Here is a 15,126-nt window from a genome sequence, read left to right as displayed (position 1 = left end):
AAGAGCTCGCAAATTCACTCCTACCCGCTAGAAACACTCTTACCGCAGGGATTACCCAGGAATGCTTCGGAAATCCAGACAATAGCAACAACCTGCTGGGCATGGAAAATTACAGCGACATCACTGTGTTGTGCACCTCTATTACCCGCACATTCCCATATCGAATAACCCATGGTTATATGCCACAAAGGAAGCGTTGACCCAAAGAACGCTCCTTGCGTGCTGAATACAAATAGTTGGTGAAACGTTTCATTCAGCTGGCTTGCGCTCAGCCTCATCCCTTCACGAGGGAGGTGCCGGCACGTAGATGGACAGATTTAGTCTGTACAGGCTGCATAGTGGACTCCGATCGGCAATCCCCACTGCCCCCCTTGAACTACCTGATTTCCTTTGTTAACACAGATTACAACCCCCGACAGTACCCATTTAGTATCTAGATTATACCGTGCAGCACTTAACATAGTAACTATCACTGACAGGGGATCAATGGCAGCATGGGAAAGAGACTTGGGTTTTCCTTTACCTGACAAAATGTGGTTTTACTGTTGTGAAAAAACCTAATTCGTATCAAAAAACCACAACATAAATTATTACACTTTAAATATTTTCACGGATATTATACTCCGCAACTTCTATTTAAACCAGACCCCACTAAGCCTGTTCTAGATGTACTGAGGAGCATGAAGATTTCGTACATTTAGCCTAGAATTGTGTAATGATACTGCGGTATTGGGAGGAGGTGTTCCGCATTTAAGCTCGGATGACAGAAAAGAATGTTGAACCTTCTCCACTACTAGCGCTCCTGGGCCATGTCCTCCCATTGCCAAAGGGAATCAGACAATATACTGTTATTGCGTTATTATTAGTCAAATGCCAGGTATCAATACACTGGGCCGCTCCCTCCCATCCCACAATCAAGCATTAGGTAAGAGACCTCATTGATTACGATACCAACAGTGACATATATGCCTCACTCCAACCCCCTACCTCCAGACCAAAAAACATATCCTTGTGAACATACCTACAGCAGTTCCCAATTGAAAACGCCCCCCTTCCCTGCTTTAATCACTTCGAACGATGCGAGATAAATATCCAAACTCCTTTACAAACACAAACTTCTCATATGTATTAAGAGATGACACATATACTAATCACTTATGTTTCAAATTGCAAATGATAATTCTAGACTTTAAGCATCGTCTACTGCTATATAAATAAGATGGGCTTGTATACTGAACTACATATCAAGGAGAGAGATGGGTATTGGGGATAAGCCGCGCAGTACAACACAGTTACATGTCAGTTGCAAGCTATACGAGATAGCTACCAATGTATTCTTTGCTTTGTGAGACATACTTTCTCTCTTTTTTTTTTAAAACTATTTTCGACTTTGGTTACTATCAATGTATGTAACATATGTTATAAGGAACCAATAAAAACATTTTTTTTTAAATGTACACAGACGTGTAAATAAAACTATCAATAATAAGAATGTACACATTAAGTTTCTATTCTTCCAAAAACATTTTTTGTTTAATAAAGAAAGATTAACTTTTTCATTGATGTTCCATAGTTCATTAATAAGCTTGCATATTTGTATAAATCCATTTAGTTTGCTTTCACTGTTGCAAAAGAAATAAGATTTGTAAAAATAAATAAATAAATAAATAAAAGACAGCACATTTATTGCTACCACTTGATGCAATATGGTCCCTGGCAGAGCAGAAAACGTGGTGAAAAACCTTCAAACGTAATCGTTTTAACTTCAAAGGGCCGATTCCGATCTCGGTCGGAAGGGCTCCGAATCGGGTTCGGGATTAGCGGGTCGGATTCGGAGGCTGAATTTCCATCCGGTTCGTACACGGGTCCGGACGACGAAGTACGATGTGAACAAGCGTGAAATATCCGGACGAATCGTTTCCCGGTCCGAACCGCTCCGTACGTCTCGGCCGTAAGCTAACCGTGGCGCGCAATGGAGGCGAATTCCGACCGAGCCAGTACGATGCTCGATTCGGACAGCCGGATCGAGACGGAGCTTCCGGCTCGCAATAGCTCCCAGAGCTGGACTTTGGGGGTCCGCATCTGATCCCCTGTTAACCCGCAACCTTACGGCTCGGACACAGGGGGAGACCCATGTGTCTCCCCAACACAGGCATTTACGGTGGGCACCAATGCGTACCCATTGTAGGGGGCGCATTTGTCCGAAACGTACCCATTCAGTCAATGGGAGCCCATGTACGGGTTGTACGACCCGCTCCCATTGACTTCAATGGGAGTCCGACCGAAACGAGTCCGACAGCATACGGCCACATCGTACTCGCTCGGACTGCAGGAGTTCGGATCGGTCAGAAAACACCCCGGATTCGGCTCCGTCGGAGTGATTTCTGACCCAGATCGGAATCGGCCCCCAAATGTGGGGTCATGCTGTGCTATGTTCAACCATCTTAACAAAATGTTCATTGTCTAGTATGCCCAGATGATGTGATGTGTGTTGCAATTCTGCTGGGGGTTTTCCTTTTAACCACATTGTTTGTACACCATTAAAAAAAAAAAATAGAATCAAATATTTTCAAGATGCAAAAGCCAGTTCTTTTTATACAAACGTGAAGAATGGGCCATAAACACCATAAATGCAAGATAAAAAATTTGGGGGAAGAAAAAAAGACTGAGCTGAGCATTTTCTTACCTTTCAAAGGCTGGCCATGAAGTCTCTTCACTAAGCTCAGATCCATCACTGCTCCCTAGAGGCAAACACACATTTGTGAGAGTGAAGTAAGTCTGTGTCAGTGCTATAGAATTTAAGTGAGAAATGTAGGTAGTTTATTTTGAGCATGCGATACATCTGAGCTACAATATATACTGAGTTAGTAAAATTGGATTTAATTAGCCAGGAGGGAACTTAACAGGGCATCTTAAATCCAGTGGTGTGGAGTTTAGATGGTTGAAGTACGAGACAAGAATGTGATAAACCACCAGGAAGTTTAAAATTTAGGCAACACCTGTTTGAGTGGTCGATGATAGAGTGGACTATCCGGGGCTTTAAGTAAAGATCACTATTTTATACACTGTGCTCCAAGAAGCATTTATTTAGTGTTTAACAATATCTTAGCCATGCAGGGGCACGTGCATGAGAAACAGGTTAAACCTATGGAAATCGGCTAAGACGGGGTACTATTCCATGAAATTTCTTTTATATTGCGGTGTATTTGGCTTCATGTCCCCTTTACACAAAACCCCTCTGATTGAAGGTCCCAAATTACTCGGTCACTTTCAGATTAATTCCTTACTCGGAAGAGGAAATACATGGACTAAGAAGTAATGTAATTGACAATCTCGACAAGGACAGAAGCCAGGAAGGCTTCATAACTGGACCCAATTCACAATTTCCTCCCCTATCAACGTCTGCTACAGCACAAACTTCATGGCAACCTCCAGACTTAACCGACCACCACATGGTGGGAAATGTATGGTATGTAAATCTAGAAGAGCTTATTGGCTAAAATAGCCTCCTTTTTTCGGACCAGCTCTACCTGTCCTACAAACATGTTAAAACTCCTGCACACTTTACATCTCACATGGGATCATATTTCATATCCAAGTCCAAAGTTCAAACTCTCACTTTCATTATCTGTGCCATTCAGCAACAAAAAAAGAATCCATGTCCTCATCAAATGGCAAACGCAGTCTCAGAAATTCATTTCCAGATACAAATCCTTCAAAAGATATTTATTGGTAAGTTTCACATTAATCACATTTGAAGACTTTAGCACAGCAAGCCCAGATGTGCAACTTCATAAAAATTAATAGACATTAACTTAATCCACAATTATTTAGAAGTCTTCCAGTGAAAATCTCTTTTTTGTGTTTTGCATAAATAGAATACATTGATTGGAATAGTCCGGGGGCTTGCCAGCCGTAAATTGCGGAATGAAAAAAAATGAGCAAAAGTTAATCAGGGTGGTAGACAAAAAGGATTAATAAAGGAGCAATGGGAGAAATCTGCAACTTATCTATGATCTTACCGTGGCTTGCGGCCCATCAATGGATACTTACGCTTACCTATAGATATCCCGCTGGATAGAGTTGAACTTTCTGCCTGACCCCTTGATGGTGCATGGGGCTCCATGACACTATCATCAAGAAGGTGCCGAGGCCCTGCATTGGGGAAGGTAGCGCTCTTGAACTCCGCTGTGTTCATTTTATGGATGAAGCTGAGGGGACACACAGAAACACACACATCCTTTAGAATGCCCCAAAGAATATGGTTCAGAGTATAATAAACCAGATGTGTTTTCACAGGAGAGTGTTCCAGCACTTCAACACTCCATGCCTCCCAAATCAAAACAAGCGTAGTCTTGTGGTGCAGAGGGTGGGCTGTGGGTTTTGAGAACCAAAAATACTATTTTAGCTCCACAAAGTCAACAAGTCCCTCAGCTCCAAAACTGAGGTCAGAAGGCAAAAGGATACTCCAGTCAGTGTTATAATAGTTCAATAGAAACCTCAAATTGTATTACAAACTATTAAAATTCTAAACTAGCATTAAGCCAAATCTCCAATAGTTCAGATCCCCCTGTAGATACATGTGTTTTGGACTTTGGCTCATCTCTCTCGAGGTTGTGCATATGCAAAAAGCTTTTTGCCTTTACACTATTCCATAAGACCCTGAGGTCTCAAGGAATGCGAGGCATCAAGCTCATGGTCATGGCCTCACTCTCTAATAAAATGTTAAATAATAAATATTTTGTAATAATGATTGAAGTTTTTAATGTCACTGACATGACACTGGAGTATCCCGTTGTCTTCTGAACCCAAGGTATGTAGACATACATGGTATGGTCAGCACAGATGGTACCGATCTCGAACGAGAAGACAGTTAATTACGTTTTTATGGTGTGTCCTTAGAAAAGACATGCATGTAGAATAGGCAGCATTTCCCAGGAAACAGCCAAGAAAGGCAAGGTGCATAAGTGTTACTAAATTCACTTCGGGTACTCATTTTGGCAAGTGTGCCTGGATTTTCATGACAAAAGTATTTTGTACTGCATGGCAAAGCAGAGATAAGCCTTTGCTCTATTGCGCAATTAATACCTTAGTCATTAGGCCCTTGCAAACCTGTCAGCTATCCATGACCTAGTAATCCTGCAGTGAAGCGATTGTGTGTGCTGCAACCTACACATTTCTCAAGTGCTTCATGAACAGGAGCTGTGGTCAGGCATAAAGCGTAAGGGCATCACTGCAGCAGCCTGGGAGGCAATCTAAGGTAAGATCGTAAGCACTGACAGCCCCATTAGGAACAATGGTGTAGGAAAGGGGTAGCTGTAAGAGAAGAGGCAGTCTCCAAACACACACGGGCTCTCAGTGGCCTACCCTAGTGTCTTCCAAACAATATGCCATGATTTCCAACTCTGTCAGACCAAGATTGTTATTACAATAACATCCTTTTACCTTTCACCTTCCACATCCCTTCTTCTCCTACTCATCCTGCCCATGTAATGCTGCAGTTCCCTACCTGTCAGCCAGACATGTCTGACCAATGACTCCCACCCACCATACTAATGTCTTCAGGCAATAGCATTTTGAGGAAGACCATTACATCCAAAAGCTCCTTTCTCATTCATTCCTATCCTGTCCACCTTTTCTCCTCTCCTGGTCCGTAGTTTTAATTTCTCCTGCTTCACCCTTAGCTTTGAGGGGATCATATGGAGGCATAAAGCACTACACATGAGCAAAATAACATTAATCAGAGTCATACAGCGCGGGGGCACGCCGGGATGGCGTCACCAGGCGCTCTATAAACTACTTTATTATTATTATAGGTAACTGCAGCCATTTTTGCAGAAAGAAGCACCAGACTAATGAAGACCTGGGAACCAGATTTACATGGAACAAGACATTTGTCTGTATTTATTTATTTCCAGTGTTTTGTATAGTGTTGACATGATGCCTCTCATTCAAAACCAAAGGGAAGGATAGAATTGAATGTGGAGAAAGTGGAAGGAGTGGGCATGTGATAATAATGATAATGAAAATGAGGAGAGCTATTACAGGAGGAAGCAAATGAAAGATGGAGATTTTGAAGGAAGGAACCATGGGCACGTTTTGGTGTAAAGACAAGGAGCAATTGGGGGGGAAATGTGGGATAAAGATGGAGAGGACGGACTAAGTGAAAAGAATGGTAGTACATGTAGCATGGATGCCAGAGAAGAATTAGATTAAAAATAGGGAGAAGATACTAAAGGAAAGTAATTGGAGTAAGCACTATGAAGGAGTACAAGAGGGGATAAAGGAGTAAACAAAGAGGGTGTAACGAGCACCCAAATGAAAGGGAATTAAGTAAACGGATAGAATGAGTTTCTGGCTTTGGGACTGAGGCAAGGAACTTTCTGGTGAAAATCTCAATGAAGTGAACATAAAAGTTCCAGATCACAATGCTGATTTCTGGTTAGAAGAAAGGGAGTACACTGAGAATTAATTTTCAACAAAGCACCATAAACTTTGAAATGGAGGTAATCGAAAAGAAGTCAACTTAAATGGATCCTGAAATGCCTCTAGTACTATGTCTCTGTTTTAAAGGCCCACCTTTGATATCGTGGCATAGATGTAAACTAGTGCCTTTTAAAGCAAGACTACACGCTGGACCTCTAAGGTGTCAGATAAACAGAGAAGTCTCAAGAATAAGCCTTAATAAGATGGAAAGCCATTTGAATAAAAAAAAAATCATTTTCCACCATCGGTAGAAAATTCACTTGCCAAAGTCTTTGCTCAGGTACAGCAAAACTAACAAACAAGCTGAGCTTAGCCCTTTTCTGAACATAAAGATACTTATGCAATGTAAGCAAACACAGATCCAAACACAAATAGGCACAGTTCCTGTCAAAATGCTTGCACGTTGTCACATAAGCATGCATGCGTGGCTCAGGGGTTAGAGTGGAGAAGTGTGGCTCAGGGGTTAGAGGCAGCAGACCCGGAAGCTGAGATCGGTCCTGGACCAGGGTTCAATTCCCCGCCTCGGCGGGTCTTGGGCTAAAAATTCCACAGACTCGATAATTCTCGCTCCGGTGCCTCCTCGACTCACGGGTTCACACTCTGCGACTCTGGGCAATAGCTTGCTTAATCTCCACAACGGCCCCTCGCGGCGGGATGCCTGACTTTCACCTTGTGGATACCCTGCTATCTCACAGGGGAATACCAGGAAGGGTTCCCTAAGCAAGCGCCGGGACACCCACTGCGGGTAGCTGTGCGCTATATAAGCTCAACTACATTTACATTTACATTTACATGTGCACACATACGCAAGCAATGAATTATTCAATAATGGTGAAAGTGACTATGTTTGAGAAAAATGTCTGACTTGTATCCAAGACTGTGGCACTTTCTGTGTCCATGCGGTATCAGGTTCCGAGGAGATGGCGGCGTTGGTGGGACCAAGACCCCTTCTACTGCAGCACTCTTGCGCCCACTCTGCGGAGAGGACCCCACTTCTGGACCTGAGAGAACAGCACAGAAAAATTACAGAGATATCTACATAAGCAGTCGTTATCAATTTTCTGACTCTTAAGAAGAAAACTAACAAACTGTGACTGTCAGGTCACAAACTCAACTATGCAAATCACACACACCTAAATTAATGGTATGTCTTTCACCTAGTTGAAACAATGGATTTGACTCACTTTCCTTCTTAACAAATCTGCTGTTTTCCTCTTGTGTCTTGACGCACTTAAGCTAAATTATATATATATATTTAACTATCTGTAGCTATTGTGATTGTCCAGCGGTCAGTAGACTGCCTTTTGACTAACCACTTTCAGTCATCATATGTTGGCATGTTACTGAAGAGACGTGGGATGACAAAATAAAAGATTCATATGAGAGAGACACAGGTGGTCCATTTGAAAGGGCTTCTCTAATGTGTGAAGGGGAGACTTTCAGAAGTGCAAGCACTGAGAAAGGAGGGAGCAGACAGTCAAAATGTTTGAGGATGTTAGGGGACCTATTGGTGAAAAGTAAAGGCCAAGTTGTAGTACCTACAGCAGTCTTTTTATCAGCCCAAAGCTAATCCTTTTCCTAAACAGGTCACATTAGCTGAACCACATTTTTCTTACACTAGTCTTAATATATTCTATCTCGAGTGACCTGTGACAGCTTGCACCAGCTGGTTTCACTAAGCAGAATTCAATAATCGGAATGAGAATTGCCTTTATTCTGGCAATGGAAGGCCTGTGATCTTCAGGATTAGGAAAGAAAAAAGGCTCGGCATTTACCTACAAGGTCTTCTCTGGAGGCTGTTGATCGTGGGGTGCTGGTCGCGGGCTCAATTTTTAATGAAAGCCTAAATATGGGAAGGAAACAGACATCAACTGAAAGACCAATCAATAATTTCACATTTTGTATTTAATGCACATTCAGACTTATGCACTTCAGCAAAATAAAGACCAAAAATATGAAGTCGCTCATTTATACCAACAGGTAGTAACAGATTCCGAGCATGATCTGCTGCATCACAATTGATGTTTACAAGACATTAACTGGTTAAGTAATTTTATAAAGTGCCAATTGTCTCCTTTTGGTTAGATTAGAGCTTTCGGAGTCAAGATGAAAAGGTGACTAATAGCATCTGAAATTCTTTAATCGCTGCCCCTGGTTCTGTGTTGAATTTAATTAAAAGCACACCTACATAATTCTGTTTCAATGGTTTTCTGGATTACAGGTAGAGGAGTTTGAATTTAAAATCAGGGCAATTAAAACACCACTGCTGATGGCCAGGATATATTGTTTGGGTTCAAGCACAACAAGTTTTCATGTTTAAATTGTCTGATGGACAAGTAGCCACAACCACTCGAAGAACAAAGCCCTTGGCTTTTAGTTTACAGTACAAAACTGTAATAGGAATGTTTCCCCACTAATAATAATAACAGCCCTCTGATATACCTTCGTAAAAAAATTGTTGTCCAGAGATTTTCAATTTCGATTTGTGTTTTTGGATCATTAGAGAAGCAATTCGTTTGGATAGACATTGCTGATCCAGGTCATAATTTCTGAAAAACATTTTTCAAAATGGAGGATGTGTTGCAATGATAATATTTCAGGAACAATGAGACCTATATACTTTTTTGGTGTCAAAACATATGTTTTTGGGGTCATGTAGAATTATAGAGACAGAAAATAAATACTCAGCGCAACCCTTCCGCCATTTCCCAAAATAGCAGCTATAATGGGGAAGAGACATATTTGGAAATGAAGCAATGGTTTTTAATCCTTTTATGTATACACCAAACAATGTTTATGATCGAAGTATGAAAAAAAATGTTCATCACTCCTGTTTTAGATACATTTTCATAGTTCACTTTATTTGCCTCTGCAATCGCTTGTACATTTACAGAATGTTGAACAGAATGTTGACCATTTGAGAACAGGATTGACTCCACCGCAGGCTCCACTATTGATACAGGTATGCTCTAGGTCTCGCAGCATTTCCGTGCCTTTCACCTCCTCCGGTGGCTCCGCGCCCTCTTACACTCTGATCCGTTTTAATTACAGGGCCTGTTTCTCTTGCTTGGCCGAGATTCAGACGGCCCGCAGCCCATCGTATACTCGTTAAGTATTTCCTTGTCTCTTTAATTAGTTAGATTGCTCTTGCTCCTCCCGTTATTTATTCGTTCCGTTCCCCCCACAGTGCCGCATTACTACTGAGTAACCTTGCCATCCACTGTACACGAAGATACTAAAGATCGGCATCAATATCCAGGTATGCGCTGCTCCCCGATCACCCACAGTCACTTCGCCTACTCGACCATGCGGTCTTCCACTCACAGGCCATTCATGCAGTCAGTAATGAGTCTGCAACCTTCTCCCTCTCAGGCGCACACTCCCGTTCGGAAGTTACTACTGGCCCCCTCCACCACTCTGTTGCCATCCGCTCCGCATCCAGCAACAGCCATTGTTATCCCCCCGTAATTCACATATTCAACCGCCTCCGATCCCCCAGTCATGAGCCACACCACCCTTCCTGGCCTACCAGGACCCACTCCATCCTCTTGCTGCACAGAGTTATGCGCGCACAGTCTCTTTCCCTCGCCCCCCTACCTCCCCCTGATTTGTCCCTTCCTTTTCGCAGCATTTCACAAACAAGACAACCAGTGCTGATGATGATCCCAATTCAGGAGGATCGAAACGCCGTCGACTCTACAGCGCAATACTAGGCGCATCTTCTACTGTGGCTCAATATAAAAAATTGTAAATTACCTGTTACAGTGATGTCACCTTGTCACCGTACCTGAGCCACTCACTGTATATTATTAGCACTATTGTCACTGTGCGCCGTCCACGCTGTCACCCTATCACTTGCGTCGCCACGTTCTCCACGTACACGTCCTTGAGCACCAAGTGCATTATGGTTGTCATACAAATTGTTTTATACAGTGCTGCCTTAACTGTATATACCCGACCATAAGAAACCTTTTCGAAATACATGATGATTTACAATCTTAAACCAATTGAATAGTGGCCTTCTTATTTCGGTTTCTGTAATGCTTTTTGCATACATGCGTATTTGCTTTTCACTATTACCTGTTGGGACATTGTTTATTTATGGACCATTTGAGAACAGCACGTCGACCGGGACATCTTTTTGTACCACAGGTATTGCAAGTACATGTAAGTTCTGTGGGTAGAGGCTTTAGAATTGTTTTTGTATGTTTTAGCACCCCATCAATATCTTCCCAACCAAATTCACATGGCTCTTTCACTACATCAGCATGATCCAAAAAATGTACACATCTTCTGATCAAGTAGAACGCCCTATTAATGTGTCCACAGACAGAATAGAATGTCGGTGGAAGGTCACTTAGCAGAACTGATCTCTTTAACTCGCTGTACTGAAGATCGTCAAATTTGTGACCGTCAGAACTCGATTTCCACACATGCATAAGGCATTTTTCTACTTCTTTAAAGTCACATTCTTATTCTGTCTCAGCAAATCCTTTTAGAAACTTCACAGGTTCAGCAGTTAAAGCTCCAAACTTTATTCCAATTTTATTCATAGTGTTATCACCCATAAGAATATGTGCCTTGATAATAACACTGGGAATATCTGGGTCAAGTTTGTTGTAAAGAATATGTAGTGGGATTAAGTGTCTTTTCTTGCCTGTTTCATAACATATCCATAACTCTGACAATCCTGGACTTATGAACGCCCTCAGACACCTTGGTACAACCTTAATCTTGAGTCTGAAAAAAGTCACAGCAAAAAACTCAAACTACTTTGGCACTGCACACATGACCTGCTTGACAAAGAAAGGTTTAACCCGTTTACTGCGGCGGTGAGGGTGTTCTATTGCGCGGGCGGGGCTTCTACGGCCAATGGTCGTGTGCAGCACCCGCGAGGCAGTGCTCGCGTTGGCCGACGTGAGCACGGAACAGGAACGGGTTAAATCTGCTTTGTCCAAATACCATAGCGACCTGAAAACTGCCCGAAAAGTGCTTATTGCTCTTCAACTCGAACAGGCAGATCACTCACCCTGAGCACTATTTCAGGTCCTAAAATCATTTACCAACCCCAAGGCATGCAACACAAAAGAGGCTCCATCCCAGATCCTTTGTGACAATATTGCAGAACACCGTATACTGAAAATAGATAAAATATACAACAAGATCACTGCGACTAACGGCTCTCGTTTAAGTCACATATCTGAACCCCCTACTACTACTACCAGCACGTTTAAACTAGAGGAATTTCCAGTGCTCCTCTTGGAGGAGGCAGAATCATAAATGAAAACGATTAAATCAGGATCCCTTTTAGACCGGATTCCACCACCGGCTGGCTTGCTCCCCAAGCAACTGGCCGCGCCTATTCGCTCCATTTTAAACAGCTCCTTGAAGGAAGGCAAGCTCCCCAAAGAGCGGAAAGCAGCGCAGATTCTTCCTATCAGGAAAAAATCCAAAATACCCTCAGAAGATGTCTCCAACTACCTCCTTATTTCTTTGCTCCAAATATTTAGTAAGCTTCTTGAGAAGCACATAAACAAGCACCTGTCTGAATTTATTGAGTCCTCCAACTGCCTGGACCCTTCATAATCAGGATTCCGACCTAAACATAGCACGGAGTCTGCGTGGGTGTCAGCTACAGATAACATCTGAATGCTAGCAGACAATGGTCAGGCAGTGCTTCTGATACTGCTTGACCTGTCTGAAGCATTCAACACCATCGCCCACCAGACCCTGCTTAGGAGACTCAGAAACATAGGAATCCAGGGGAATGCGCTAAAATGGAGGACTGATTTTGTAGCTGAGAGAACCGCGACCATCAACCTGGGGCCTTTCAGATCCCAGACCACTTGTGTAACTAAGGGAGTACCCCAGGGCTCATGTTTGAGCCCTACTCTATTCAACGTATATGTCACCCCATTAGTTGGTTTACTAAGGAACCTAGGATTTACTCCAATTTCCTACGCCGACGACACCAAACAGTTTCTCTCCTTTGATAAAAGTAACAGTACCATCCAGACCAGGGCATGAAAGCCATTACTGATTGGATGAGTAACAACTACCTGCAGTCGAATGCAGGCAAAACTGAAATTATGTTATTTAGAGAAGCAGAAGTGAGGTGGTCGCCCAACTGGTGGCCAGAAGAACTCGGCCCGGCCCCCGCCCCGTCCCAAAACGAGTAGTAAAGAATCTAGGTGTCTGAATTGACCAAAAGCTCACCCTACAGGAGCATGCCCCACAACAGCTGGGGCCTGCTTCCACACACGCAGTCTCCTCCAAAGAGTCTTCCCTCTCCTACCACTCTCCACGCTGATAACTCTGATGCAAGTATTGATCCTGAGCCGCCTGGACTACTGCAATGCTTTGCTAATTTCAGCCAAGGATTCTTCCTTGAACAAATTGCAGGTAGTCCAGAATACGGCAGCTCGGCTAGTGACCAATGCGTCCCCCATAACAGCCTCCCTGCCCATACTCAAAAAGCTACAATGGCTCCCTATCCGCAAAAGAATCAAATTCAAGATTTGTTGCATGGTCTTTAAATCCCTAAACATCTTAGGACCACAATATCTGACAGATAAGCTGGTCAGATATATACCAACCAGGACCCTTCATTCTGGGTCCAAGGATCTCCTCCACATTCCCCGTATACAACAAACTCAGTTGGGGGGGGAAAGCTTTCACTTATCTGGCTCCACTCGACTGGAACAAACTGCCCATCCATCTAAGGCTTTGCTACAACTATCTAGTTTTCAGAAAGCTGCTAAAAACCACACTGTTTTAATGCTCTTTTTCCCTGGTAAGCTAAGGCAGTTCACAGCGCGGAGATACCCCGGTTGAGGTGATTCGGGCGTTCTATAAATGATATAAATAAGATAAATTGTAACAAATCTAAGTAGCACAATAATGACATCTGTGTCATTTGACAGTACAATGACTCGATTGGAACCATTTCGAACAGCTCACTCAACATGTGGCATAACACGAAGGCCAGCTTCCTCCAATTTGTTGTCAAGTTCTTGAACAATGTGGCTTGTACGTTGAAACACTCTGCAGTCACCAACTCCTCATTGACAATCCCTCTTGCAATAATTGGAAATTTAGTGTTCACTGAAGCACCAGCAATGTTTTGATGAGTTAATATCTCCAAGTTCATCTTGTTCTATGTTGATGACCAGAATTTATCAAGTTGCACAGGTCTAGGTGTCGAATTACTGATGCAGGCAAGGTCAATTGTTCCAATTGTAGACATTTGTCCGATTCTCTCACATCTTTTACAGATAGTTCAAGATAACTGTCAAAGACAATGTGCAGTTCTTTCAAGGCGCACACTGACTTCGATATCTGTAGAACAGTCTGAACGACCTCTCAGAAGTTTTGCATAGATTAAATCTTGACCATTCGCAATATATGACTTATAGTCCACAACAGCAGCAGTTGAGGACACCTTTCAGAATTGAAATTCGTCAGGGGAAAGCTTTTTTTTAGCTCTTGTAGGAGTTTGTACTTCAATGATTTTGGTTGCATCATCTCCATCAAATAATGCGTTTGTTGGAAGAAGATCATGCAACAGAATGTCCTTGATAAATTCACCCCTTTCTTTTGCTACATACAACTATCTATGTGCTTGCGAAAGTTGTTTATTTGTAACCTGTTTTCTAGTGGCTGGTTGAATGAAACTCTTACTGTGGCAAATATAGTGTGGACGTTAAGCTTTAGTGATTATGTCAAACAGCTTTTTCTCTTTCAATATAAATCTCTCCCGCTTCAGTTCTGCGTATAGTTTCGATCCATGTTACAGGACATCGAGTGGAGGTGTCTTTATATCGTTATTCACATATTGTTTGGTCACGAAGTTGTGTAGTCACACAGGCTCAGCCATTTCAAAGGGGTTTCCTTGCTGCTGCATGAAAAGAAGGCTGTCAACAGGTTTATTAAATAACCCGGTGTTTGTAAAGCGTGAACTAGTCACCCCTTAGGGTCTCAAGGCGCTGTGGGCCGTCTGGCAGATTAAGTGAGCTATAGCCCAGAGTCGCATGATGCTGAGCTGATCTGCCTCCGGCGTTGGGGACCGAACCATGAGCCCCATGCTAGGAGTCGGCAGCCCTGGCCGCTGCACCAAACCTCTCTCACCTCTTAGTAAAATGTTCCGTTCGATCCTTTTTTTTTTATTTCTTTTTTATTTTAGCCACAAGGTATAAAGATATAGGCATCCAAATAATATAATTTCAACAGAATCCACTTATACGACTTAACAATCTTCCTTAATAATAGGCTGCAAATTACAGATTTTTGGTTATGCTACCCATTTTCCCGTGGAATATCCTACTGTAGAAAGAAAAGATTAAAGGGGAAGGGAATATACTATACAGCAGCCAACGATAAAGCTATCTTCATGCTTGCTAAGTGATATGGCCTCAAATCCACACCCATCCTATCTCTTATCTTCTATTGAGCCATTGGATCATGGGGGCCCAGATTTTAATCCTTTTTCCTTAGCTCGCCACTCCTTATTCTTATAGAGCCATTTCCTGAACATGGATGTTTAGTACCCAATGTACCCATGCTATATATCCAGGACGCTCTAAATCCTTCCAGGCCATAGCCATCAGTAGCCTAGCTACTGCCACTGTGATAAATACAAAA

General features: G+C 42.6%; 1 protein-coding gene across 11 annotated transcripts in view; it reads right to left on the bottom strand.

Annotated features, from left to right (window-relative positions):
* RALGPS2 (Ral GEF with PH domain and SH3 binding motif 2) overlaps nucleotides 1-15,126 on the bottom strand; it is an 890,309-nt gene that overhangs the window by 118,808 nt on the left and 756,375 nt on the right. For 6 of the 11 annotated variants that reach the window (XM_078642158.1, XM_078642140.1, XM_078642188.1 and 3 more), the window contains 4 exons: nucleotides 8,262-8,329; nucleotides 7,352-7,487; nucleotides 4,054-4,211; nucleotides 2,687-2,741 (listed from right to left, as the gene is read on the bottom strand). In XM_078642158.1, the coding sequence (XP_078498284.1) occupies nucleotides 2,687-2,741; nucleotides 4,054-4,211; nucleotides 7,352-7,487; nucleotides 8,262-8,329 (417 nt within the window). The remainder of the gene's footprint in view (nucleotides 1-2,686; nucleotides 2,742-4,053; nucleotides 4,212-7,351; nucleotides 7,488-8,261; nucleotides 8,330-15,126) is intronic. The other 5 variants (XM_078642169.1, XM_078642179.1, XM_078642196.1 and 2 more) reach the window with 1 other exon arrangement.

This window comes from Lissotriton helveticus, chromosome 1_1 (assembly GCF_964261635.1).
Source record: "Lissotriton helveticus chromosome 1_1, aLisHel1.1, whole genome shotgun sequence".
Taxonomy (NCBI): domain Eukaryota; kingdom Metazoa; phylum Chordata; class Amphibia; order Caudata; family Salamandridae; genus Lissotriton; species Lissotriton helveticus.
The sequence above is the reverse complement of the archived record's forward strand: the minus strand, read 5'-3'. Positions and strand labels throughout refer to the sequence as shown.